Source organism: Myodes glareolus, chromosome 3 (assembly GCF_982192425.1).
Source record: "Myodes glareolus chromosome 3, mMyoGla1.1, whole genome shotgun sequence".
Taxonomy (NCBI): domain Eukaryota; kingdom Metazoa; phylum Chordata; class Mammalia; order Rodentia; family Cricetidae; genus Myodes; species Myodes glareolus.
Genome location: NC_142028.1, coordinates 128,648,866 through 128,676,819, shown reverse-complemented (window position 1 = coordinate 128,676,819; position 27,954 = coordinate 128,648,866). Strand labels below are relative to the sequence as shown.

The 27,954-nt window shown below is 41.7% G+C and overlaps 1 protein-coding gene across 2 annotated transcripts in view; it reads right to left on the bottom strand.

The window, feature by feature from the left end:
• Positions 1-27,942, bottom strand: part of Fkbp15 (FKBP prolyl isomerase family member 15) — a 59,780-nt gene extending 31,838 nt beyond the window's left edge. Inside the window, exons 1-11 of one of the 2 annotated variants that reach the window (XM_048459166.3) lie at positions 27,755-27,942; positions 23,620-23,735; positions 16,669-16,753; positions 16,118-16,187; positions 8,963-9,037; positions 8,583-8,681; positions 6,572-6,721; positions 5,224-5,286; positions 4,167-4,313; positions 1,488-1,630; positions 1,011-1,068 (exon numbers count right to left, since the gene is read on the bottom strand). In XM_048459166.3, the coding sequence (XP_048315123.3) occupies positions 1,011-1,068; positions 1,488-1,630; positions 4,167-4,313; positions 5,224-5,286; positions 6,572-6,721; positions 8,583-8,681; positions 8,963-9,037; positions 16,118-16,187; positions 16,669-16,753; positions 23,620-23,735; positions 27,755-27,807 (1,059 nt within the window). In that variant the 5' untranslated portion in view covers positions 27,808-27,942. The remainder of the gene's footprint in view (positions 1-1,010; positions 1,069-1,487; positions 1,631-4,166; positions 4,314-5,223; positions 5,287-6,571; positions 6,722-8,582; positions 8,682-8,962; positions 9,038-16,117; positions 16,188-16,668; positions 16,754-23,619; positions 23,736-27,754) is intronic. The other variant, XM_048459165.3, reaches the window with a different exon arrangement.
• Positions 27,943-27,954: the final 12 nt, after the last annotated feature.

Genomic DNA, 27,954 nt, shown 5'->3' with positions numbered 1-27,954 from the left:
GACCAAGCAGGGCAGTAGGAAACTACCTTTTCATCCCTCCTAAAGTCATTCAAATCCAAATTTTACTGAAATAGCTATTGATCCTCTCCTCTGACCATCAGAGAAACAGAAAATCAGTGACCTGCTCAAAGTCAAGCAATGGATGAAGCCTCAGTTTCTCTGGAAGAATAAAATCACAAGATAGCGACTCTTTCAGGTAAATGATTGCTCTCCAATCCTCCTCTCTCTCTCTCTCTCTCTCTCTCTCTCTCTGTGTGTCTCTCTCTCTCTCTCTCTCTCTCTCTCTCACACACACACACACACACACACACACACAGAGACACACACATACACTTTCTTTGGTGGTAGTGGCAGTTACAGAATTTTTGTTCAAGATAAAGTATATATAACATAAAATTATACTAGCATCAATTGTAATATAAACAATGCTTATTAAGCACTTATAATATGTCACATATAATACTGAAAACTCAGCAAGTGTTCATTTCCTTATGTCAGTTTATATACGAAGAAATAAACCTGCTTAAAGAGTGAGTTCTTCAAGGTCACACAGAATAAGCAACAGAGAAAGCCAAGGATTAACTTCTGATCCATTTCTGGGGGAACACAAGGCATCTTTAAGATGGAAGTGCACTTCACTGGTGGGGTTCCCTCCCAACCTCACACCACAGCCTCACTAAGAGCGGCTCTGCAGAGGCTCTGCACTCAGGGCTGTAAGAGCATCTTTAATCCTCACAAGAACTGTAAAGGGGGGCTGTGAAAATTATTTCCACTGCAACAATAAAGAAACTGAGGATTTGAAAAGTTAGATCATTTTCTCAGGGCCATACACCTTTAATTCAGAACTACTGATGTAAAAGCACAAGCTAATTTCTACTGACTGATTTCCAAGTAGGATAAAAAGAATATTGTAATAATTAATTTCTATCCTAAGTCAGTGGCTCTCAAACCACATACTAGGCACATAAAACCAAGCACTCCAGGGCTCAGGGGTACAGAATCATACTTACTGTGTTTAAAGTAGGCTGTTCACTGAGAGAGTTAGATTTGGAATGAAGAGCCGGCTCCCTGAAATGAAATAAAACATCCTAAGAAAATACAAAATCTATAAATCACAAACCCAAATTAAGATGGCTTAAAAACACTGCTTTTGAAATGTTCAACTGAATAGCTAAATAGAATTTTATTTGTATAGTCTTTGAAGGCCACCAAAGCTGAACAATCTTCCATTTAAATTCATCCCACTTTCTCATTCTGTATCCATGCCCTTTGCCCTTTGCCCAGCTTTCTTCCAGAGTTTTGCAGATATTCTTAACACCACTTTTACAGACTTAATCCATTGTCAGAAGAATCTGATGCAGCATTTTTCCATTTTCCTGATCCTGTTTATTTTTTTTCCAATTACTTAAAATTGACTGCAGTTTCAAACTATATGTCAGGAACCATGTTGAAGAATCCTAGCGCTCGCCATGGCCCTAAAGTCTTACCCAGATTTGAGAGGCAGTGGTATGGGTGGTGTTACAACAGGGTCACCTGAGAGGCTGTCCGCAGCAGGGATGGGGGAGGGTGCTGCAGAGCCCCTGGAGCTCACACTGTGGCCATCAGAGCCAAAATCTCTAGCCAGCTTCACCTGGGGTGAAACAGAATGTACAGGCTTACCCTTCCATACTCTCTTTTATTTATTCTTTTGCATATAAGCTATTGCCTATTCATATAGGTAAATCAAGAAAATACAGAAGACAAAGGAAATGGCTAGTTACAAGTTAGCTACATTACATGACCTGTGTGTATGAATGAGGGCACGCGTGCTTCACAGATGGGGCACAGCTTCACAGATGCTCTGCCTCCCTGCTTACACATTAATGCACTTCCATGTCACTAAATATTTATCTTCATTGCTTTCAGCTACTGAAAGGATTGTCTAACTTATAGATCATGCTCTTTCTTGCTATAATCTACAAGGTAAAATCTCCAAAGGATTTTTGAAACAGAAGTCATAAATATACATGCTATTATAAAAACCTATTTCACTTAATTAGATGGTTTATTTCTATCACAAATAATATGCTTTAATGTCTAGCTCTACGTCTAGATCTTTGCATATAATCTTAGATATTTCCTGAGTACAAATTCCTATAACTTAAATCATTGGATAAAAGGTATACTCCTGGGCTCAGAAGATCACTAAGTGGGTAAAAGCACTACCCATCAAGACCCACAACTTGAATTCGATTCTCATAATCTACACGGTGGAAGGAGATAACTGATTCTTGTAAGTCGTCCTCTGACCTTCACATGTGCATTATAGCATATGCACACACAGAGTAAATGTTTTTTAAAAGAGTATGCTCACATTTTTAAATTTTTGCATAAATTATTAAATCACTTTTGTAAAATCTAAACTGGTCCACAAGCACAGCAGTCTATAAACCTTTCTCAACTCCTTGACATGCTAAGTAAGGGCTATCATTATCAGTTTTGTCAACTGAATATGCTTGGCAGGCTCCAACTGTTTAAAGATAAATTTTTAATTTTTAAATTATGCATAGATGAGTGTGTCTGCATGACTTTATGTGCAGCACTTGCACACAGTTACCTGCTAAGGCCAGCAGTAACTAATGGATCCTCTGGAATTAGTTACAGGCTATTATAAGTTGCCTAATATGAGTGCTGGGAACGGAACCCTGAGCCTCTGGGAAAGCAGTAAGGGCTCTTAACTACTGAACCACCTCTCCAGACCTCCTTTTTCTTTTTCTTTCTTTTTTTTCCCAACTCAAGGTCCTCTTGGCTTTTTGTTCAATCAGCATTTAAAATATTAGACATGACAAGGCACTTTTAAGTGAAGTCTATTTAGTAGATACTCTCCCTCATCTCCCTCCATTCCCCTTCATTTTCCCTTGCCAGTCTCTTTTCCACTCTCAAGTATGCTTTATCTAACTTCTCTCTCTCTCTCTTTCTTTGAGACAGGGTCTCACTATGTAGCTCTGACTGTCCTGGAACTCACTCTGTAGACCAGGTTGGACTCAAACTCACAGAGATTCACCTGCTTCTGCTTCTCAAATGCTGAGATCAATGGCATGTACCACTATGCTCAGTTTTAATTTCTTGATTACTGGTAAAGTAGAAAACGTTGGGTTACGTTTATAAGTCAGTATTAATAGTTTTGAACTAGTTTGTTGTCTATCATTACCCATGATTTTCCCAAACTCAAAGAAAAATCTAGATGTTTAAAAATAAAAAAGGCAGCTGGGGAACATGTGGTAAGAAGATTAGATTGTCCCAGCAAAGAGAAAGGTCTCCCATTAGGAGGGCCACCTACATATAGTCATCCTATTTATTACTTGTACTATATTTTATGGTGTATAGTCACCAGCACACCATTTAAACATAACAATAACAAGGTCACTTGAAAAAAGGAATACTATAAACTAACCAAAATTTTAGTATAGAAATTATAGATATTCAAAGACAGGGTGTCACTGTGTGACCCTGGCTTGTCTGAAACTCATTAGTAGATAAGTTTGATCACAAACAACTCACTAAGATCTGACAGCTTCTGCCTCCCAAATGTTGGAATTAAAGATATACACCACCACACCTGACTGACAAGATTTTTTTGTTTGTTTGTTTGTTTTTGTTTTTGTTTTTTGAGACAGGGTTTCTTTTGTGTAACATTCCTGGCTGCTTTGGAACTGACTTTGTAGATCAGGCTGGCCTCAAACTCACTGAGATCCACCACCTGCCTCTGCCTCCCAAGTGCTGGAATTAATGGTGTGTGCCATCACCACCTGGCAGCTGACAAGACTTTTACACACTAAAAAAAGACAAGACAATGAACTCCTAGTTCATTCTCAGAGAAAACTACTCAAGATTTCTTCTAAAGCTTTCAGAAATTCCTATGAACGCACGACCATATATATGTCTCTTGTATGTGTTTATATATACATATATGTAAATATGACTATGTATACAAATACATATGGTCATTATTAACACTTACCACCATACCAGCATGTCCATGTAGGCTCTGGGAACTGAACTCAGACCTCACGCCTGAAGGCAAGGACTTAACAAACCTCCTCCCTACTCTGCCATTTCTATTTTAAAAAAACAATCTGTAACTTCATATCTGGTTTACAAGCATAACACAGGTCAGTTTCACTTACCCGCCTAACTTCTACCTCAAACACCAAGATTGAGTCTGTCGGCTGGGCCCAGCCTATCACTCCTTCAGAGCCAGCAGCACAGGCTGAAGGAATGATAATTAACCGTTTTCCTCCTTTCTTCATGCCCAATAGTCCATCCTCTAAGCCCTATAGAAACCAGAAGTAGGGAAAACCTCATCAGACAAAAAGAACATGCACACAAACACATAAACTTACACATATATACCGCACACACAATAAACAAACTAAAAAATGGAATAAAAGCTAGCATATCTGGAGTTGGGCAAAACATTTAAATGATGAGGGGGGCAGAATTACATACTATTAAAGAGAATGGAAGCTAACACATACTAATCACATTTTTCCAGGTGCTATGGTGAAGAATTTCACCTGCTTGTTTAATCTCATGACTGCTGGCGTAGCCTTCACTTAAGTAAGAAAAGAGAGTTTTGGAAGTTCACTGGCTGCATTAAAGACCATACACTCAGTAGGTATTAAGCTGATGCTGGACACGAACTCTGTCTAACTTCAAGAAGTATGCTTTAACTATTAAATAGAAAAAGTCTCTAAAGAATTTGGAGGGAACAGGCATAGGCAATAAAGAGAAAAAAACCTTTTGCACATGGATGAATAGACCCAGCACAATGCCCTAACATGCCCAACACCATGACACTGATCATACACTAAAGTACTCATTGATAAGCAAAATTCACAACTCAAATCGTAGAGCGGTGCTCCTCGTGCTACATCAAATCAAACAGATGAGAATCGAGCATTATGGCAGTTGCTGGAAGAAACAGTGCCACCTCTCCATTAGGCTGTGGGAACAATGGAATAATTTCGTCACAGCCTTAGGAGGAAAAAGAAAGGGAGGATTCAAGAAAACAAATGCATTCATCTTCAGTATAAGAAGCTTCTAATAGGTAAACATTTCCCCAATGTCAACAGTGTAGAAAACACCTTCCTACCCTTCAACCAAGCATTTCCAGATTCTAGAGGTTAAAGACAGGTTAGGCATATTACAACATTTAAGTTAAATTCCAAAACAGGCTTTTACCTTGACTACTTTTCCTGATCCCAATTTCAGGCGAAGTGGTTTGTTAGCAGTAGAGTCAAAAACCTGCCATTTGGTAAAGTAAATAAAGTCAAGTCAGTTTCAAAAACAATAATAATCATGATAATCAACTAACAGGGTCAGTACTTCCAAACAGGAAATGACAGGTACGACGGGCACACAGCTCCTGAAGAAATTAGAAGGATAGGACTACATTATGGTTGGAGGTTATCACAACGAATGCCCCAGGAGCAACGATTTATCAAACTGGAGAGCCGCACACTTCTGGCACCATCAGCTGAAGCACCTTTTCATCTATAACAAGTGTTTTCAGTAACAAATGTTTTCATTTGGTGCTGATACAGTCCTGCTAGGAAGTTGGGATGGGATTACTAACCTCCCTGTACAAACAGGAAAATCAAGAGTTTAACAGATTTGGTCCAGGTCAAACTGGGATACAACTGGACTTAATCAGCTCACTATCCTTTTTTGATAGAGGTTTTTACTATGTAGACCCGGCTGGCCTGGAATCTACTATGTAGACCTGGCAGGCCCCAACTCATAGAGATCCGCTTGCACCTGCCTTCCAAGAGCTAGAATTAAACATCAATGCCACTACGGCCCACACATTCACACTTTTTAAGTCACACAATTCTTTCTGTCAGATCATATTGCTTTTGAGAATTTAGTATTAAAAACAGAAAATTTTCAACATATTTACAGTGTCTGTTAAAAGGGAAATGGTAGCTAGACACAGTGGTGTGACTTTAATCCCAGCTCTGGAAAGAGGGCAGAGGCAGGCAGATCTCTGTGAACTCCAGGCCAGCCTGATCTACCTAGCAAGTTCCAGGCCATCCAGGGCTACATAGTGAGCCCTGTTTCAAAAAGAAAAAAAAATATGATGAAAAGTTTTAAAAATAAGATCTATTTCTTAAAGATATATTCAGGTTTTAAAAGTGGTAGTGAGGGGGCTGGAGAAATGGCTCAGTGGTTGAGAGCACTGACTGCTCTCCAGAGGACCCGGGTTCAATTCTCAGCACCCACATGACAGCACTCACAACTGTCTGAAAATCCAGTTCCAGGGGATCTGACACCAATGTACATAAAATAAAGATAAATAAATCATAAAAAATTTAAAAAAGTGGTAGTGAGGACAAGACACACACATCAATTATCCTTGGGAAACTATGTCCCTCCTAGACATGAGGTGCACATCTGCACAGGAGCATTTCATGAATGTGCCCCAAAGCAGTGTGGACACAGATTCAGCCTCCACAAGGGTTCTACTGACCATAGTTCACTTTCCATTGCACATGGAAGGTCGCAGGCCACTTGGAAAATAAAGTCTTACCTGGCCCAGCACCTGATTCTGAAGGAGCCAGCCCGTATAGGTTACTTCCAAAGAATCTCCAATGTCTACTGCAGGACCCTCTGCTGCAACCAGATCCTGACATAGCACTGCATCCAAGGAAGAACTGCTATTGCACTTGGCCACACACACCTGCAAGGTCAAAATCAGAGCACCATCAGCTTGGTTTAAGCTTCATACGTATCCATTCAATCACCTTTCTCAAACAGTTACATACTAACAAACAGATAACAAGTCTAGAAGTAAGCCATTCCAAAGTAAGTAATCTGGCCAGGAATCAAGGTGCCTAAGAAGACAACATTGGAGTCAGAATACCTGGGTATAGATCCAGGCATTGTCAGTTCTTAATTCTGACCTACAGCAATTAACTTAATCTCCACATATCTATCTACCCATTCCCATTTGCGAAATGAAGAAGAGCTTTGCAAATCATATAGGGTGGCTATGAAAACTAGACAGACCAATTCAAACAGAGTGCTCAGCAATGTGCTGATGTAGGAGGGTCTTCTTTCTATGTGTTGCTTTCATTGGTCAAATAAAGAAAAGTAAGTATACAGAGGCTCTGATCTCATGATCTAATAATCAACTCCCAAAGACTTAATCTCCTACTACCATTACCTCAGTGATTAGATTTCAATAATCTCTGATGGAAAGGCACATTCAATCCATAAAAGATAACATCCATATTACAAGCTTCCTAAATAATTTTTATGAGGTGGAAAGATAAAATACAGAAAATACAGAACTCTTGAAGGAATACACATACTTATACTTATTATACACATTTAAAAAAGCAATATAATGTGTTAATATGCATTACTCTGGGTTGATGTAGGATGGTCTTTCTGTATGCTGTGAATATGTGTTGCTCTCATTGCTTGGTAAATAAAGCTGCTTTGGCTTATGGCAAGGCAGGATAGAGCCAGGCAGGAAATCCAAGCAGAGATACAGGAGAAGAAGGGCGGAGTCTGGGAGACTCAAACAGCGGCTGAAGGAGCGAGATGCTAGAGCACTGGTAAGCCATCGCCCAAGTGGCAATACACAGAATAGATATGGATTAATTTAAACGTAAGGGCTAGCTAGTAATAAACAACCATTTATAATTAATATAAGCCTCTGAGTGATTATTTTAAAAACCGGCTATATGGACAGAGAAAAGGCTGTGAGGGGCAGAGAAACGGTCGGGTCCATTACACTGGACAATAAAGTTATGAGCGTGTGTGTTATATGCTTGTGGAGGGGGCACATGGATTCTAAGTATGCACCACCACTCTTGGCTTTCTCTTTATCACACAGTTCTAGAGATAGAACTCAAGTCCTCATGTTTACATGGCAAGCACTTTACCACGTAGCCTTTACATGATTTTTTAGATGTTTTTCTACAATGAATTTATAAAATTTTAAGTCTTTTGAAATGCTACTTTTGCAGGTTCCACGTACCTTTAAGAAAATTGTGTAGCAAAAAAGGTAAGGATTTTTGCATGTATATGTGTGTGTGGACACATGGATATGAGGTTGCATGTGTCTGGAGGTCAGAAGATAATGTTAGTTGTCTCCCTTGATAGATATAATTACTGAGGCAGGGTCTCTAGCTGAACCCACAGACCCCTGATTCTGTTAATCTAACCAACCAGTTTGCTCTGGGAATCCATCTCTGCCACACTCATCTAGCACTTATTTGAGTGCTGGAGATGTGAACTCTGGTCCTTACACTTGCACGGCAACAAGTATTTTAACACCTCTGACCATAGCTCTAGCCTAGCAAAAAAATGTTTAATCAAATAAGCTTATATTTCTCCATTTTCCCTTTAAAGATTTCCACAGGTAATTTCAGAAAGAACTTCTATTCTTTTCCTGCAACACTGCAAGTTTAGTGGGTTCTTTAACCTTGTCATTAATAACACAGAGCAGCAATGGTTTTGCCATAACTTAAATAAGGAAGACTCCAAACAAGTGCTCTGGCTTTGCACAGGAAAGAGTAAGAAGATGTTACCTGTTTATTGAACGCCACAGCAGCCTTCTCTGACTCAAACATGATAGACCAGTTTTGTCTCTGGTCATCATAAAAGGTGCTGTAGTTATTGGACCAAACCTAGAAAAAGAAAAAAAAAGTGTGGGTAATTCAAGCAGAGCAGTACTATCTCACTGCTCTCAGAGCAGGACTGACTCAGGGGACTCGGAGAGGTAGTAAGGACCCCTCCCTCCCCAGCCTCCCATTAGTCCACGTTCCCAAAAGGAGCCAGGAGACCTTTCTGAAAAGTTGCTTACTGATGTCCAGGTCTGAACAGAGGATCTTTTCCTATTAGGAATGTTTAGGGCCATCTTTCCCACAAACCTAAAGGGGCTAGTGACTCCAGCATGAGGGGCTCTTACCATTAGCTCAAAGTTCAGATGAATTGTAGCAACAGTCACTGGCTGCTGCTGACTGATGTAAAGAAGAATCCTATACTGTAGTCAAACACAGTGGACAGAAAAAGAGCAACACAGGGCCATCAGTAAGACATGAGGCTTCACACAGCTATAAATCTCGAAACTGTTCAGTCTGGGAATACGATTCTTCATTGCCCACTTTAACTCTTCTCATTTCGTGCTCACTCTTTAACTATAATTAACAATAGCTTTATTTTGTTGGCATTTCCATTCAAGCGAGGGGCAACTAAGAGATGGTGCCTGGATGTTTTACAGAAGATACAAGCTAGATTTGATGGTGCATGCCTGTAACCCCAGCACTTGGGAGGCTGACGCAGGAGGACTGCCATGAGTTTGAGTTCAATATAAGCTTCAGAATGAAACTCTGTCTCAAAAAACAAACAAAAAACACCAATCAACCACCACCAACAACAAAAATCTTTTAAACTTGAGGGAGAAATCACAAAAATAATACGTGTACAGCTCAGTGAATTTTCACATGTATATGTGCCCATGTGGAATCAGCCAGATTGAGAAAAGACCAACTTTTCCTACTTCCTAATAGCTTCCTCTGCCCCTTCCTATCATAATCTCTCCCTACCCCAGGGAGCCACTACTATGACTCAGTCACAGGTCAGTTTCACTATAGTTAAATTACTATAAATGATTCTAGATCTTGATTTTTGTCCTGCCTTTTAACATAGACTTGAGCCCTGTTACTGAATTTAACAATACTTGGTTCTCTATCATGCATTACTATTATTCTATATGAATACACCACAGATTATTTTCCAATACTTGGTTCTCTATCATGCATTACTATTATTCTATATGAATGCACCACAGATTATTTTCCAATACTTGGTTCTCTATCATGCATTACTATTATTCTATATGAATACACCACAGATTATTTTCCAATACTTGGTTCTCTATCATGCATTACTATTATTCTACATGAATACACCACAGATTATTTACTCACTCTCCTAGTCGTGGCTATTCAAGTTGTGTCCAGTTGGAAACCATTATGGACAGAGCATCTGTGAACTTTCTCCATGTTTTCTAGAGGACATGGACATGTACCTCCTTCTACCTAATGAACTTCTTTCCAAGTTTCTCACAGTAACAATGCACTGACAACAGATTCTCTCAACTTTTGTTTGTTTGCCTTCTTTTGTTGTTTATTTTGTCCTTATTTCTTACCGGTATTTTTCTTGGTATAGGACTACACACAGGACTCAGGATTATAGCAAGAACTACAGCATGTACTTAGAAAGATCATGGGTAAGAAAAACCATGGATGGGCAACCTCGGCGGAACTTTGAAACACAGCTTACTTCAATACTGAGATGAGAGAACAGCCACATGGCTCTAGGACCTCTCCGATGGGACAAAACCCCAGGCCCCTCCCCCAACTCCCTCAGCTTTTCTAGCCAGCAAGCAGTTAAAAAAAAAGAAAAAAGAAATCTTGAATTTTGCATGTAAATGGATGGAATTAGAAAACACTATCCCGAGTGAGGTAACCCAGGCCCAAAAAGATGAATATGGTATGTACTCACTCATAAGTGGATACTAGTCATAAGCAAAGAATATTGAGCCTATAGTTTATGAACCTAGAGAAGCTAAGTAATAAGGTGAACCCAAAGAAAAATATATAGAGACCCATGTGGAAATTGGAAACAGACAGGATTGACTGGCATGGTTGGAAGCATGGGGGTGGGGAGAGGGAAGAGGGGAGGGTAGGAAGAGAAGAGGCGGGTAGAGTAGAACTTGAGGAAATGGGATGGTCGAGATGGAAGAAGAACAGAGATGAGAGCAAGGAGAGAGATATCTTGATTGTGGGAGCCATTATAGGGTTAGTAGAAACCTGGCTCTAGAGAAATTTCCAGGAATTCAAAAGGATGACTCCACCTATGACCCTGGGCAATAGAAAAGAGAGGCCTGAACTTGACTTGCCTTGTAGTCAGACTGATGATCATTTTAAATATCACCATAGAGCCTTCTTCATCCAGCAGCTGATGGAGGCAGAGGCAAAGACCCACATCGGAGCACTGGACTGAGCTCCCAAAGTTCAGTAGAAGAGCGGAAGGAATGAGAATATGAGCAAGGAGGTCAAGACCATAATTGGGTTTACCAACTGAAACAGTTTACCTGAGCTAATGGGAGCTCACCAACTCCAGCCGGACTGGGAAGGAACAAGGATAGAACCAAACTAGTTCCTCTAAATGTGGTTGACATAGGGAGGAGGAGAGGGAGGGGGGGAGTGGGAGGGCGTTGGGAGGAGGGGCGTAAATGAAAACTTTTTATAATTTAATAAAATTATAAAAAAAAAAAGAAAAAAAAATAAATGTGGTTGACAGTTGCATGGCTGGGGCATCCTGAGGGGTCACTGGCAGTGGCACCAGGATTTATCTCTACTGCATGGACTGGCTTTTTGTGACCCTTTTCTCTTTGGATGGATACCTTGCTCAGCCTAGATATAGTAGGGAGGGCCTTGGACCTTTCCCAAAGCAATGTGCCTTACCCTCTCTAAGGATTGGATGGGGGTGGGGTGGGAGGGCATATGGAGGGAATGGGAGGAGGGGAGGGAGTAGGAACTTGGATTGGTATTTTTTTTTAAATCTAATAAATTAAAAAGTTTTAAGTAAATAAAGAGAGAAAACTCAAGTTAGTAGAATCAGAAATGGTGTTGGGGAACGTAAATACGATTCTGCAGAAACGAAAGGGGCTGTTTTCCATGGACCCGACATGCCTAGAGGCAAGTACACACTGCTACAGCACCCTACAGCACTGCTTCAAACTCTTCGACACAATCCTGCTGAACTGAGTCCAGCGGCACACTACAAGAATTTTGCAGTGTGACCAAAGGGTGTGTTTATTCCTGGATTTCAAGGATGGTCAACAGAATTCCAGGTCTATGTCCAAGGTCTCTGCTTTCCTTGTTTGCCCTGAGCAAGAAACACCTAGTTTCTTGACTCTTTTGTGACCCAGTCAACTGCACACTTTGCTCTTCAGGTTTGAAAATAAGCTGGGACTTTGATCATGCCAAAAATGCTGATGAAATTGTTTAGTTTAATGATGGAAAACATAGGTTAACTATGTTGGTAATCAGAGAGCCACAGCCACAGCCAAGTTTCCTAAACCTCATCTAAATTTCATAGCTGTATCTTCTCTTTATGAATATACCTAGATAGAATTATTCTTTCCTTGGCTTAATCTGCTCTGATTGGAATTCTTTGTACTGGCAGAGAGGCTCAGTTAAAAAATATTCTTAACAGTTGGAGGTCCCACAAAGATGGGTCTGTTTTTTCCAACGGGCACGGCGCCAAAGTGCTGGAAAACGCCCTAAGCCCTCAGCCAGACTAGACTAGCTTTGGACTCAATAAGTTTCCCTTCTTTTGCTCTACGTAGGTAGGGTCCCCTGGGGTGACCCATTCATTTTTCAGGCTTTCGTTGAAGTCTTAGCCGCTCCAAAAGTCTGATCCATGCAGCAAAAATCAAGCCTTTAGCTGAGATGGGACTTGGGTGTCAGATGTCCCTCACCGACTTCGCATGCACCCCATTCGTGACTCAAGGGTTCTGTTCATGGATGCATCACAACAGGCTTGAGTCACACAGGCATGAGCTTCCATTGGGTACTTACAATTCCAAGCCAATTATTCAAACACCCTTAAGTAGCCTTTTACAAAAAAAAATTCTTTTAATTGGGGCTATTTAACCTAAATTAACAACACTCCAAAAGTTCCCAAATGCACGCTCTCGTCCCGCCCCCGTTTCGCCTCTTCTTTTCTGCTGATTCATACCACATGGTTTGCACCCCCATTCTGCCTCTTCTTCTCTGTTGATTCATACAACACAGTTTGCCCTGCGCCCCAAAAAAAGAAAAACCATGGATGAACTTTGAGGGTACTGAGCTAATAAAGTAAGTCAATCACAAAAAGATAAATATCATATGACTTCACTTACATGAGGTTATCTATGGATGACTGTGTGCATGTGTATTATATATCAATTAAACAAACATAAACATCCAAATAATTAAAATTCACCCTATGGGCTAGAGACAAAATGGCTCAGTGCTTAAGAGCATTTGCTGCTCTTCTAGAGGACCTGAGTTTAGTTCCCCAAATCCATGATAGGAGGCTCAATCTCCTCTAGATTATCTCCTCTAGATATATATCCTCTAGATATCTGTGACTCTATCTCCAAGGTAACAGATACCTTTGGGCCCCTCAGCTACCTGCATGAATATGCATATTCCCACACATAGACACAAATACTTACACATAACTAAAAATAATAAAATAAATATTTTTAAGAATAAAATCTGATACGTAGTTTTGGCATGAGATATTATTCTATTTTTCAAAGTGAAGGGCTGACCACCACAACGGTAAACTGAAGTGGCCGTAAGAGGATCACTGCTAGAGACTCAGTGGGCAAGCCCAGCTGTGGCTCTTGCATAGGACCCAGGCTTCCTAGTGCCTACATGTGCTCACAACTACCCTAATTCAGTTCCAGAGGGGTCCAATGCTCTCTGCTCACCTCTATGGGCACCACACACTCACTTGGTACAAAGAAAAACAATGAAGGCAAAATATTCATATACTTAAATAAACAAATCTTAAAAAATTCTTACAAACCAGTCTGATTCTCAGGCAGGACCTGTTCAAGGTTTTAGCTAAGTGCCTAGACAGTCTCTAACTCCTTGATTTTTAAAGTTCTACTCAACAGACTTTTAGCTGAGTTCTTTAGCTGCTTCCCCATGAAGTTCAAAATCTAGCAAATACAAGGAGAGGAAGACAGTTGTCACTTGTGCAGGTCCTCTCCCTCTAGGAGGGTTTCTCCTATGCACCACAAAGCTGCAGAAATTGTTCTGACTTTGGCCCAGTGCCTGGACTTAATACCATCCCCGACCTCAACAAATGTTCCACAGGGAAAAAGCCTGTGGGCTGTTAATTCCTCTTTTCCTGAGCAGTGTCTCTGCTTGTGTCACCTGAAGGAGCGACATGCTCGAGGTACACAACAGACGCACCCCACGGCCCTGTTGGTTTTTTTCATTTATCTTCCCTTCAACATTTCTACAGCTCCCCAGTGAGGTTTTTTTTTTTTTTAATCTAAAGAACTTTACAATATAACTGATGCAATCTATCTGTGTCTTTCTTTTTCTTACTGTGTGGGTCTCACTGTGTAGCTCTCGTTGGCCTTGAATTCCCTAGGCAAACCATATCTCCCTTGAGCCTAAGAGATCCTCCTGCCTCTGCCTCTCAAGTCCTGGTATGTGCTATCACCCAGCTATCAACTTCTTAATATGAATGGGTGCTTTGTCTACATGTATGTCTGTGTACCATGTCTGTACCTTATGCCTGGTGTTTGTCGAGGCCAGAAGAGAGCATTGGATCCCCTCGAACTGAAGTTACAGACAATTGTAGTAGCAATGTGGATGCTGGGAATTGAATCTTGGTCCTCTGAAAGGGCAACCAGGGCTCTTAACCACTGAGCAATCTCTCTAGTCCCTAAATTTTACTTTATGTGTATGAGTGTTTTGCCTATATGTGTGTCTGTGCATCACATCCATGTGGATGCCAGAAGAGGGTATCAGATTCCCTGAACTGGAATTAAAGACGGTTGTGAGCCAATATGTGAGTGCTGAGAACCAAACTCAAGTCCTCTAGAAGAGAAGCTGATACTCTTAACCGCAAAGCCGTATCTCCAGTCCCTTATCTGCTTCTTTATAATTGCTCTTCCAACCTGCTACCTCTTTCTAGCCATCAAGCACAGTGATATCTCACAACTAGAGTCCTAAGATCCAAATTGCGATCTCTAATTAATTAATAGGTCCAGATAATAGTCAGCAGCAGTTGCTAAAACACAAAACAAGACACAGCCAGCCATCATTTGCTTCCTGATGGGAGGATGGATGTTGGGGAATATTAATTTAAGGCATGTTACTTTTGCTTATGTTGCATTTGTTTAACTCCGTGAAGCTGTGTTACTGTATCTGTCTAAAATAATGCACACTCTCTCTCTGTTGTTCTTCTGAAGAGGCAGCTCCCTGCCTCCTTCTTCTCCCCCTTCCTCTCCTCCTCCATAACTTCCCTACCCTTACACCCTCCCAGGATCCACTCAATAAACTCTCCATACCCCCCCAAAAAAGAAAGAAACAAGTCAAGCTAAGGCCAGGCATTTATAAGAAATAATAAGTCTCCAAGTGTGATTTATTTGGGAGCTAGGTGGCAGATCCCCCAAAGGAGCAAAGAGCAAAGGAGCAAAAAGTCTAAAGAATAATGAGTAAAAACAACCAGCAGATGGAAGATTTAGGGACACAGGAGCCAACTGCAATGGGTAACCTCACTAGATGTTGATTCAATGGGTGTACAAGAAGAAAAACCACAGAGGGACAAAGAAATGTGAACACTTCCTGGCAGTGACTGAGATTAAGATGTACTGTGTATTTGCACCTCTTACTTGTGTTTCAAATTTCCTATACTTGTCTTTGTGTGTCTTACAGCTTTGTCCATTGTATCAGTCACCAAGGGCAACTAATCTTAGCTTTTTGCCGAGAAGCATGAACCTTGTGTTCTCTGGGCCTCTGAAATGTGAAAATTTCTTATGTTTAACTCAATAATGTCTAACAACGTTCTGGAGAGGTATTTGAACTGGATTACTAACTTAAAGAAGTCAGGCTTGGAGGTATTTAGTGACATCCAGTACACTTCACCCTGACTAATGTACAGCAATCGACTGTTCAACCTTGTTTTCAGACTTGCAAAGAATAAATATTGGTCATTAACATGGGCATAAACATGGAGTGGTACAATGAACGATCATTACCCAACGAAGAGCATCCTTGACAGTTTACTAAAGCTTTCCAACTCTGACACTAGAACCATCACAAAGGAAATGTCTAAAGCAAGCAATCTGAGCAGCTGCACTTGCTTTAATGTATAACAGTAAGCAAAGTGAGGCCATCTACTGAGTCCTACACACTCAGAGTTATCATTAGTAGCCACTCTTACCCTCTGACCCATGAGCCATATCAGGCAGACAAAAACCAAAGCTCTGATATTAACAATACTTGGGATGTGGTATATCAATCAATGTGGGGGTTCTCACCTCTCTGGTTGTGTGGTTCCCCAGGATGGCAGCTCCGAATTTGCCGTGCTTTGCATATTGACCATTTATGCTATTGAAGCAAGAAAACAACAGATATCAGGACCCCTCTAAACCATGAAGGCCAGTATTCTCTTTTGATACAACTAGGCATCTTGCCTGGAGAAGAGGTCAGAGGTGGGTAGTTTTTAATCTAAACCTCTTCTGCAACTTCTTTTTCTTTCTTTGAGAGAGGCTCTCATTGGCATAACTCTGACTGGTCTGGAACACACAGAGATCCTGCAGTATCTGCTACCCAAGTGGTAAGATTAAAGTGAGTGTGACCACACCCGGCCCCACCCTCTTCATTCTTCAATCATCTATTGTCCACAGTATCCCTGAGAATTTAAGAAGCTGCTGTGGAGGCCCAAACACTAACAGCACAGACAAGAAACAGTCAGTTATCTAAGGCTCTATCTAGGCCGCAATGAGCGAGCTTCTGAGAAAGGACAGGAACTGCATCCTACACTTCCCAGCCGTCCACTAGCTCAGCGCTCTCTCTCCCGACTACTTACTATCGGTATGCATGCACTGCAGTCGCAAACAGCACAGATGAAATGCCTGTGGGAGCTGCTGCTGGTTTTGGTGCTGTCTGATTTCCTGAAGATGCAGAAAACAAAGAAACAAAGGTATCATTCACCTTTTTTTTTAATTCTTAACCACAAAATTAGCCTCAAAATTCCATTTCACACTTTCTGGTTAGTGTAACAATGCTTTCATTATCACCATCCTCATTGGGTCTAGACAGAGAGAGCTCCATGACCTTGTCTGGTGGTGAGGAAAGGCTCTAAGTGAGAGCTGGATACAGTGACAGTATTAGCCTCACTCCAGCCCAAACACCATACATCACAAATTTTATGGCTGGACAAGAAGTGTTGTCTAGAAAACAGGGCCACACTACAGTGTTCTTTTCTCTTCTCAACGCTCTGACCACTAGGATATATAAAAGAAAACCTATTTCCCTCTTCTAGAACAGGGAATTTAGTGTGACAGTGTGGATAAAAGTTCCTGGAAGAAACCCCACCTGACAATGAATCTCCTACAAGGCTGATAAACTGACGAGAAGGCCAGTGATCGGGCTGAGACAAGAATGTTTGCAGGCTTAGAGCCTTATTACAGCCTATCCTGGGCTGTCTTCAGTCTGCTTAATAGCCCTCCCTTGCCCACTCATCTGTCTAATCTAACATCCTGGTGACTAACACGTTGAGCCTTTTGGAATGTATTAACTTAAAAGAACACTAGCTTCCACGTACCACAAGGCTAAGAATGTCATTAGATAGCATCTGAGGCCCACAACAGATATTTTTTTCACTTTGTTTTAACCTCATGACTCCACCAATGCCCCAGGAAACCCCGGCTAAGACCCAAAGCAATAAAGGAAAGGGTGCCCAAACTGGCCTGCCCTGTAATCAGACTGATGAATATCTTAAATGTCACCATAGAACCTTCATCCAGCAACTGATGAAAGCAGAGGCGGAGGCCCTCATCAGAGCACTGGGCTGAGCTACCAAAGTCCAGTTGAAGAGTGGAAGGAGTGAGAATATGAGCTAGGAGGTCAAGACAATGAGGGGGACACCCACTGAAACAGTCTACCTGAGCTAATGGGAGCTCACCAACTCTGGACTGACATGGAAAGAACCAGCATAGGAACAAACTAGACCCTCTGAATGTGGTTGACAGTTGCATGGCTGAAGCAGACTGCGGGGCCACTAGCAGTGGCACCAGGATTTGTTCCTGCTGCTTGTTCTGGCTTTTTGGAACCTATTATCTTTGGATGAATACCTTGCTCAGCCTAGATATAGTAGGGAGGGCCTTGGACCTTCCCCAAACAATGTGCCTTCCCTCTCTGAGGAGTGGAGGGGTGGGGTGGGGGGTAAAGGTGAAGGGAACAGGAGGAGGGGAAGGAATGAGAACTGGGGTTGGTATTAAAATGAATAAAGATAGTTTGTTTTTTAAAAAAATAAAATTTAAAAATAAAGAAAACATAATTAGTAAATAGTAAATAAATAAAAATGACTCTACTAATGCATGTGAAAAGTACCTTGATTTGTGATTTTCTCTGTTCTATTCTCATAAAACTTCACCAAACGTCACCACATTGTAACATGAGATTTGAAAAGACCTGAATCTGTGTTCCTGGGCCACAGTGGCTCATATATGGCTTAGAATAAACTCTGTCCCTTTGAGGTGATGACTGTAGTTTTTGCATCAATGTTTAAACCACACCCAGTAGTTAAAACTAATGTTTAAGTAGCATATTAAGGGCAAATTGCATTCTGTTGTTGTCTTGGTTTTTGTCTCCAACCTGGCCGGAACTCATGATCTCCCTTCCTCAACCTCCTGAGTGATGGGACCACAGGCATTCACCACCACACCCACTGGTAAACGACAAGCTAAGCTCACTAGATGAACATCTTCATAGAAAAGTAAGAAGAGAACACTAACTAAAAATCAAATGAATTTACTTTCACAAGCCTTTTCCTCTCTTATTTTCCTGTAGGAACAACTTCCCTCAATTGTAGAGAACAAGGGCATTGTAAAAAGTCAGACAGGGACAGGTGGTGGCGCACACCTTTAACCCCAGCACTCGGGAGGCAGAGGCAGGCAGATCTCTGTGAATTCGAGGCCAGCCTGGTCAACAAGAGCTAGTTCCAGGACAGGCTCCAAAGCTATATAGAAACCCTGTCTCAAATATATCAAAAAAAAGTCAGATAAATATAAGAAAGCACAATGAAAATAAATTAAATTCCAGTAAACTGAAGTATTTATCCTGAGTCCTTTCTCTGTACACATAAGTTCTACAGTAGCATTTTTAGCATTTTAATACAAAATGAAAATTCGACTTCGCCTCTTCCATTTCTCATTGACTCTCATAAGTCTTTTCTATTTTCTCCAAAGCAAACCTAGGTGGATGGACGGCTCCTGGCCACTGCCCAAACTGCTTCCTGATGACTGCACGAGATACTATGATCTATTCTGGGAATTTATCTAATTTTTTTAATTTTTTAAAGATTTATTTATTTATTTGATGTGCATTGGTGTTTTGCCTGCATGTATGTCTGTAGGAGGGTGTCCAAGCCCCAGGGACTAGAGTTACAGACAGTTGTGAACTGCCATGTGGGTGCTGGGAAATTGAACCCAGGTCCTTTGGAAGAGCAGCCAGTGCTCTTAACTGCTGAGTCATCTCTCCAGTCCCAAGAATTTACCCAACTTCTTACTCTGTTACATTTCTTTGGGCAGTTATCAAATTTTCTCTGTTATAAATAATGCTATGGTAAACATTCTTAAAACACACATTTTTTGACGTGACCTCTGACTCTTTTCTTAGACTACATTCCTGAAAATGGAATTCTGAGGTGAAGTGGCACCTTGGGAAATTACATGGCAATTTACACTCCCATCAGGAGCACAGCTGTGACTGCCCCACGTCACTGCCCATGGGAAACGGTCTTTTTAAATCTTCACCAAGTAAGAAGAGAAACAGGACAGAAGGAGTACTGTCTCGTGGTTGTTTTATCTGGTTTACTGATTAAAGCGGACAGGAAAGTAAACATTTCCCCTGGGCTCAGGTCCAGAAGCAGGATGCTGGCCTAGAATGAATGGTAACAGTTGTGAAAATCAAGTGTCCACTGTGGTATTTGCTTATTTTCTTATGGCATGTTCTATGTTTTCCTCCTATGTTTAGAAAACAACATACAGTTTAGTTTAATCTGTACTTCTTAGTTATATGTAGTACTAAGACAAATCTTTTCTCCTGATGAAGCAATCTACAGGAGTGGGGAGGCCAGCATTAGAGAATTTAAACACGTGTGAAACCCGTAAAAAAATCATTATCTGTGGAGGCCAGCCTAGCAGCCTCCTCCATGGTTAAGGCAGCTTCTTGCAGCACTCTCATGCTAGTATCATCAGCCCAGCTCATGCTCTGAAGAAGAAACTGAGTCTGCATCTGCCAGGGGAACAAGAACAGCATGGCCGTCACCCTGAGAGTCTCATTGACTTGAAGTTCCTCCTTCTCTGAAGCCAACATTATTCAGATTTTTGGACTTGGCACACAAAAGGAAATCTTGCAATGTGTAGTCTTAAAAAAAATTATTTTGAGCAAAGTTTCCTTGTCTTAAAGTTTCCTTAATTGAATGTCTCCTTGTTGAGGGGATGGTTAGGTATTTTTGTTGCCGTCACTAATTGCTAATTCTTGAGCCCCTTTTAATGTCTTCATTTTTTTAAAGGGGGCTTTCTCTCAACCTACTGTTTCTTTAAGACAAAATCTGTATTTATTCACTCCTGTTGCCTTTTAGGTTCTCCTTCACTTGAAAAATAATTTTTCACAGGAAAAAATAAATTTCCCTACCTTTATGAAGATAGGGAAGCTTGCTGCTGAGCCTGGTGGCCTGAGTCTGACCCTGGAACCCATATGGTAGAAGGAGAGAGCTGACTCCTACAAGTGGTCCTCTGATCCCCAGACACGTGCATGCCTATACACATACACACAAGCAACCAATCCACTTTTTAAATGAAAAAAAATCTAATTATTTCATCAGATAAGCCTGAGGTAGTTTGTTTTCCTTCACGTCTGTGTGCTCAAGGACTTTAAAGGGGGCAGAGGGGCACAGCTGGTGAAGAAGCCAGGGGAATGCACAGGGAATACAGGGCCTGGTGGGCTGTGGGAGCCCCAACTGGCTCGTTTCCACTTCCCAAATCCTCTGTGGTTTCCTTAGCGTTAAGAGCAGTACGAATGTCTTTTAAGAAATGTATTAGCTCTTGATAATGCTCCCTAAAATTCCCTGGAGTCCTGTGTTTAATCCCTTTAGTCGTAGCTGAGTTTATGCATTGTCAGGCACAGTGACATATGCCATGCCTGAAATCCCAGCCTATGAGGGACAGAAAGAGCAGGATCTCAAGCTGGAGGCTAGACTTGTCTACATGATGAGAGGCGCTGCTTTGGACTTAGTTTTTGCATGGGCCCCAATAGGAAAAAAAAAAAAAAGAAGAGTTACTTGCTTTAGAATTCCATATCGCCAAGAAAAACAAAGATTTTTTAACTGATCTTTAAATCAAGAGAGATAAATAATATCCAAGTCCCCAAATTTGCACATGGCTGTGTCTGGTGATGTGTCAGAAACCTCACATAGACCAGATTCTATTGATTATTTTCTTCTTTTATAAGAAAAGGAACTTGAAAATGGCTAATCTATTTTTTTTTTTTTTGGAATCTGGCTTCTTCAGCTCTTTTCTGCCTATATAAAGCCAAGGTCCTACTCTCAACTTATCAGAACGTCTCATTTATACCACGGGATTTCCCAATCCTAGGACTGCAAATGAAAGCCAGTTTTAAAAGGTCTCAAGGGCTGGAAAGATGGTTCAATGATTGTTAAGACTGACTTCCAGAGGGCCCAAGTTCAATTCCCAGCATCCACATGGTAGCTCACAACTGTCTGTAATTCCAGTTCCAGGGAACCTGACACCCATGGCAAAACACTAATGCACCTAAATTAAAAATAATTTTTAAAAAAAAAGGTCTTAAAATTTTTCTGAGCCAAGCTGTGATGGCGTACACCTTTAAGCCCAGCACTTGGGAGGCAAAGGCAGGCAGATCTCTGTGAGCTTGAGGTCAGCCTGGTTTATAGAGCGAGTTCCGGGACAGGCTCCAAAGCTACATGAAGAAACCCTGTCTCAAAAAAAAAAAGAAAAGAAAAAGAAAAGAAAAAAAAAAGAAAAAAATTTCTGGAATTTTATTTTTTGACATTGATGCTGAAGTGACTCAAGTGGGGCTCCTCAGGATAGAGCCAGCCACCAGGAAAACTATTACAGAATTAGGGACTATAACTTCTAGCTCCACTCACCGACTTTCAGGAAAGACAGACTACAGCAAGCTGTATAAAAACTCTTGAACCACAAAGTTTATAGAGTTTCCGGGTTGTAAAACACAGATAGTACTAGGAGGGTGGTGCACCCAGAAAGGGGGGGAGGGCCCAGAAGCTAGACATCTCTCGACCTTTCAACCATTGTCACCCTCGAGTCATCGCCTCATCCACATGAAGAGATATGCATATGTATCTTTATAATATCTTTTTAATAAACCAACATTAAAAGAAACAACTAATGATCCTGAATTCGATGAGCAAGTCTTGTCAATTAACTGAACCCAGGAGATGGTGTCATGGGGCCCCTGGCCAGTCAGAAGTACAGATGGCCTGGTTTCTTAGTGAGGACAGTCTCATAAAACTAAACCCTCAATCCGAGGGATTGCACATTATGTCTAGGTAGATAACTTCAGAATTGAACTGAACTATAACATACTCAGGTTGTGTCAGCTGCAGAGCCATCTAGAATGTAAGGAAAATCCTACACACTCCTAGGATCACAGAAACATACCAGGTTAACGTCCAAAGGAATGGACAGGAGTGTTTATGCCTTTCTCTTACACGGCCATACATGAGTGATCTGCTTCCGCTGCTCTCTCAGTATCCAGCCATGTATCCTCAGACTAGTTAGCATTATGTCTGGCACGGAAAAGGCTCTGCACACTTCAGTCTTCGAGTATTTAACTTAATGCCCACCACTACCTGCTCTCCTCGGGGATCTTGTATCACCAATCCCTTATCATCTTTGGCAAAGTGTAGGGGAAAGAAAATGCTGTGGAGTCAATCAATTCAGGATTCAAATTTCAACTCTGTCTCTAAGGTTGACTGATCCAACTAATAAACTGCTCAGAGCTTCCAAAATCTGGTCACGTCACCTACTTTACAAAATTATCTTGAGTATGAAGTATGTGGATCCATGTAAAGCTCCGAAGACACATAGAGGTATTAGTCTCTCACTCCCCTTCCTTTCCACAGATGCTGTTTAACAAATGATTCCTGTGTCTTTCATGATGAATGAACTAGATGTAACTATGAGCACTTTGGGTGGTTTTGGAGACAAAGAGCAGAAGAATTTGTCCCCATCAGCTCCCAACAAAAGTCATCATCTAGCTGCTCAAACCCAGTACCTGAGAGCTTCTAGAGGCAACCACCATTGGTGGTGAGCTTGGGCTGACTGAGAGAGGACTTAGTATGTGTGCTGGTAACTTCATGTGATATAAAAACAAAATAACTGACAGAAAACTTAAGGAAGGGTTTGTTCTGGTTCAGTTTGAGGACACAGTCCATAGTTAGGGAAGGAATGGAAGCAGGCGCATGCGATGGCTGGCCATTTGTACCACAGTCAAGAAGCAGAGAGACATTTCTTCTGTTCATCTCATTTTCCCCTTTCCACTGAGCTGGATCCCAGCCCACGGGATGTCACCCCATTTAGAGTGGGTTTCCTCATCCAGTTAATCCAGTACAGGAACTCCTCACACATGCGCCCAGAATGAGTCTAAATCCTATCAAAGTCAGCAACCAATATTAGCCATTAAAGCATGCCACTTTCAAAGACAGCCACCCAACCAACCCATTAAGACACAATGCTAATGCCTCTTAAATTACCTGTTGCTGCTATTCCCTGGCCTTTTTTAGGCTGCTTTGGGGCTGTGTACTGGAAGAATTCATTTCCATGGCCCGTAGTTGCTTGATCCAGTCCAAAAAGAGAAGCCAGCCTGGCACTGTTAATGGAAAATGAAAATAAAATTCCGTATGACATATCTCAAACTTTTAATCACTTTAAATGCTAATGCCTGTGATTGTAAATATCTCTGGTAGTGTGGATCACCATTCAGTAACAGAAGTAGCAGCTGAAGCTCTCTGAAATCAAGATTATATCTGTTATTTGAAATCAAGTTCCACATGATTATACTTTGTAAAGATTTCTCAAATGTATTCCCCACTTCCCCCTCACTGCCTCGTCCTCCATTTATGATGCCATCACCTCTGTATAGTTTTATCACTGCAATAATCTCCTAATTCAACCCCCTACCTATATCTTACGCAGGTTTTTCTCCCCCTAAACCTACTCCAGTACGGGGGAGTGACCATAGGGCATTGAACATGCCAGGCAAGTGATCCACCAGCAGGCTACATCCACACCATCACCTCTTTTATGTTATTTAACTTCATGATGGAGTCTTGCCAGGCTGGCCTTGACCTCTCAGTCCTCCTGTGCAGCTGATATTAAGGCCTGTGCCACCAGACCCAAGTCTTCTCTACTTCTCATACATTCTACACACGGCATCTACATGATTATTCTTGATGACTGTTCAATATTAGTAAGATAGAGACTAGAAACTTGGACCGCCACGATGGCTCAGTAAGTAAAGGTGCTTGTCGCCAATCCCAATGGCATGAGCTCAATCTGCAGAAACCATGTGGTGAGAGGAGAGAAACAACTCCTAAAAGATGCCCCTGGCCTCCATACTCATGCCATGACAAACATGTGTGTATGTACCCATGCACCTACATATATACACATTCACATGTACACACACATACACACTACAAATAAGTAAACAAATAAATGCAAACAAATATTTTTTTAAGTCCAAATTCTACAAAATGAAGGTGGTTTTAGAAGATCCTTAAAAATTCATCCCCTTACTTCCAAAGCTTCAGACATGGCCATTTCTTATCTCTAAATGTGTGCCACAGCTACTATAAGGAACTTTCAGCTTCTTTTCTTTTTAAAGATTTTAAATATTATTGTTGTTAGTTGTCGTTGGGTTTTGTTTTGTGTATGTGTGTTTTCTTCTCTCTCTCTCTCACTACACAGCCCTGGTTGTTCTAGAAATCATGATTTTGCCCGCATTAGAGTCTGTGTCACGTGCATGCAGTGCCCACAGAGGCCAGAAGAGGGCATCAGATTCCATGCAACTTGTGTTAAAGAGGCTATCTCAAAACAAGGCCTTGTGGGTGCTGGAAAAGTGGTTCAGATGTTAAGAGCACTTGCAGAAGACTTGGGTTCAGCTTCCAGCACCCAGATGGTGGTTCACAACCATCTGTAAGATCAGCTCCAGAGAACCTGATACCCCGTACATATACTCGTATACATTATCATTAAGTAAATAAATCTAAAATTTTAAAAGCTTTGTGATTTCATGTTTATCATTGCTGGATTGATTTTGTTCTACTGCTTAAGGGGTAGGAATTGTGCCTTATTCCTCTCCGTATTAGCTGAAGTCAAATATGATGTACTTAGCAGACATTTACCTATTTCTTCATTTCAGAGTCATAAAGGTGGGGAAAAGGCTAAGACCGAAGGAGAAGGCATGTCTTTTGATTACAGCTTTTAGGTTAACCATTGATTTTAAGGTTGGGGAACTTGCCCAGGCTTGATTAGTCTGGTTAATCAGCACATGGGAGGCAGAAGCAGGCGGATCTAGCATAAGTTGGAGGCTGGGGTCTGGCATAAATTGTGAGTACCAAGACAACCAGAGATGCACAGTAAAATTATGTCTCAAAAACAAACAAGGGCCAGGTGGTGGTGGCGCACGCCTTTAATTCCAGGAGGCAGAGGCAGGCGGAGCCTGGTCTACAGAGTGAGTTCCAGGACAGGCTCCAAAGCTACAGAGAAGCCCTGTCTCAGAAGAACAAGCAAACAAACAAAAAGAGGCCCAGGAACGTGAAAAGCAGACTATTAGTTACACAACATTAGTGCTCGTGCTCTGACTACTTCTCAATATCCTAAGAGGATCAGGAAAGTTGTGAAGTCAAGTCACAGAGTGAACCGCACTGCAGAAGAGGAACCGAAAGGTGGTGTCAGTGTTCACAGCTGCTCCACGTCCTAAACAAAGCCAAACCTTCTATAGTCTTCTTTCTTCATTTAATGTGTGTGTGGGTGTTTTGTCTGCATGTGTGTCCTGTGCACCATGTTCATGCCTGGTGCTCAACGAGGCCAGAACGGTGTTGGATTCCTAGGGTTGTGAGCCACCATGTGGGTGGTGGAATCAAACCTAGGTCCTCTAGAAGAGAAGAAGCCAGTGCACTTAACCACTGCACCATCTCCCCAGCTCACTTTTCCTATCCTTAAGCTTAAATTTGATTCTGTTTTCCTAGGGACAAAACTCGATCTACCTTTTTTTGTTGAGCCTTTCATCATCCAATTGTCTGTTGCCATGCCTAGGACCCTCAGTCATATCTGTAATGAATCTCGAGTCCTTCGTTAAGCCTGCTCAGGGAAGCAGACTAGCTGAGCCCGCAAAAACTTTTCTTGGGTTAGGAATCAGGAGAAGAGCACATGACTGTCATCTGTGTAGTCAGCAGCAGATTCTTTGATGCATGGAAGTTGAGAGTCTTAAAATTCCTTCATAGACTCTCCTCAAATACTCTCACATAGTGAAGACTATGAAATTAAAATATGCCTTAAAGCTGGGTGTGATACCACATGCTTTTAATCCCAGCATTCAGGAGGCAGACAGGCATATCCTTCTGAGTTCAGGGCCAGCTTGGTCTAACTGTCTCAAATAAATAAACAAACCTTGAAGATATTCAAAAGGCCCCATATACAGACACACACAAAACAGGTTTGGGCTGAAAATCCAGTCAACAGCAGCAGAGGTTGTAAATGTTTGTGGTGAAATATGAAAGAATGGAAACATTTTTCCAGTCAAAATGGTAAGTTCAGGTTCAATGAGAGAACCTGTCTCAAAAAATAAGGTGGAAGGACCTCTGTCCTCTACAAACATGTTCACAGAATTCATACACCACACGCATGTGTCATGTACACATGTGTGTGTGCATGCACGCATGTGTGCACAAATAAGTAAAACCAAAAGAGAGCTAGTCATTTTACGGTCATTTCTGTATTGAATTCCAGTATAGCAGATCAATCACTATTGTGACCTCTCAGCATCTGATAGGATGATGGGCATGTTGACGAGTCTGTGTTTTCTTAAGTAGGTTCATCACTATGCAGAAAACTTGTACAGTGTATGTTCAAAGAGAAACTCTGCAAAGATGTGAGCTTTGCAGTTACCAAGGCTGAAGGGAGTCAGAGGTCCACTAAGACAATGGAAGGATGAACACTAAGTTAATTGTTAAAGGCGGGGGAACCTCCCTTTTAAAACGACTGTCCTGAGACAGCGCAAAACTGGATGCAGTCTCTTCCGCTGGCTTTAAGCCTTAGGGCTTACAAAATGTGATTTCAGGCACTTCCTGAGCAATCAGAATCATCCGGGAGTAAAAGTTCTGAGTGCCAGAGTGAAATAAGCAACATAAGCAGTTCTGTCAGGACTTAGATTTCAGTGGCTTCCACGTGCAAAGACTAGTGGGAAGAAGGAAGATAACAGCCTGGGGCTGTGAAGGCAGAGAACCACCAAAAAGGTAACGTCCACGGTAGGCTTTGGAGGAAGTTGACCCTCCAGCTCCTGGTTCAAAGTGACACCACCTGGTTCACCGGAAAGAGAAAGTTTCTTGAATTTACAACTCATAATTATAGGAGCTGAGTCCTATAAAAACCCCGAGGCAGGCAGTCTTCTCGGCAATCATCTCCATTTCCCTGGAGAGAGACACTGTGATTCATAAAGCAAAAGTGTGTCAAGGGAGATGCCAGGTCCTGAACCAAATCTGACACCAGAGTGCGGCAAGGGTCTGGACCCGGAAGTTGAGAAGAGGCCTGAGAAGAGACGGACCCTTGCAGCCACCCACCGGTCTCTCGGCCCTGCGCTCCGGCCCTGACTTCTCAACCACTCACCCGCCGCTTGGCGAAAGGAAGTCGGTGTCATCCTCGTCTCCGGCCCCGAACATCACGTCGATTTTTGCTCGAGTGAAGGGAGGAAGTCGGATGTTCCCAGGGCCTGTCACAACCGATGTCGTAAATTGCTGCGGCGGCGAGCTGCTTTCCGGCAGGAAAACTCTCTGGTGGTAGCGGGGCCCAGAGGAGACCCGGCGGTG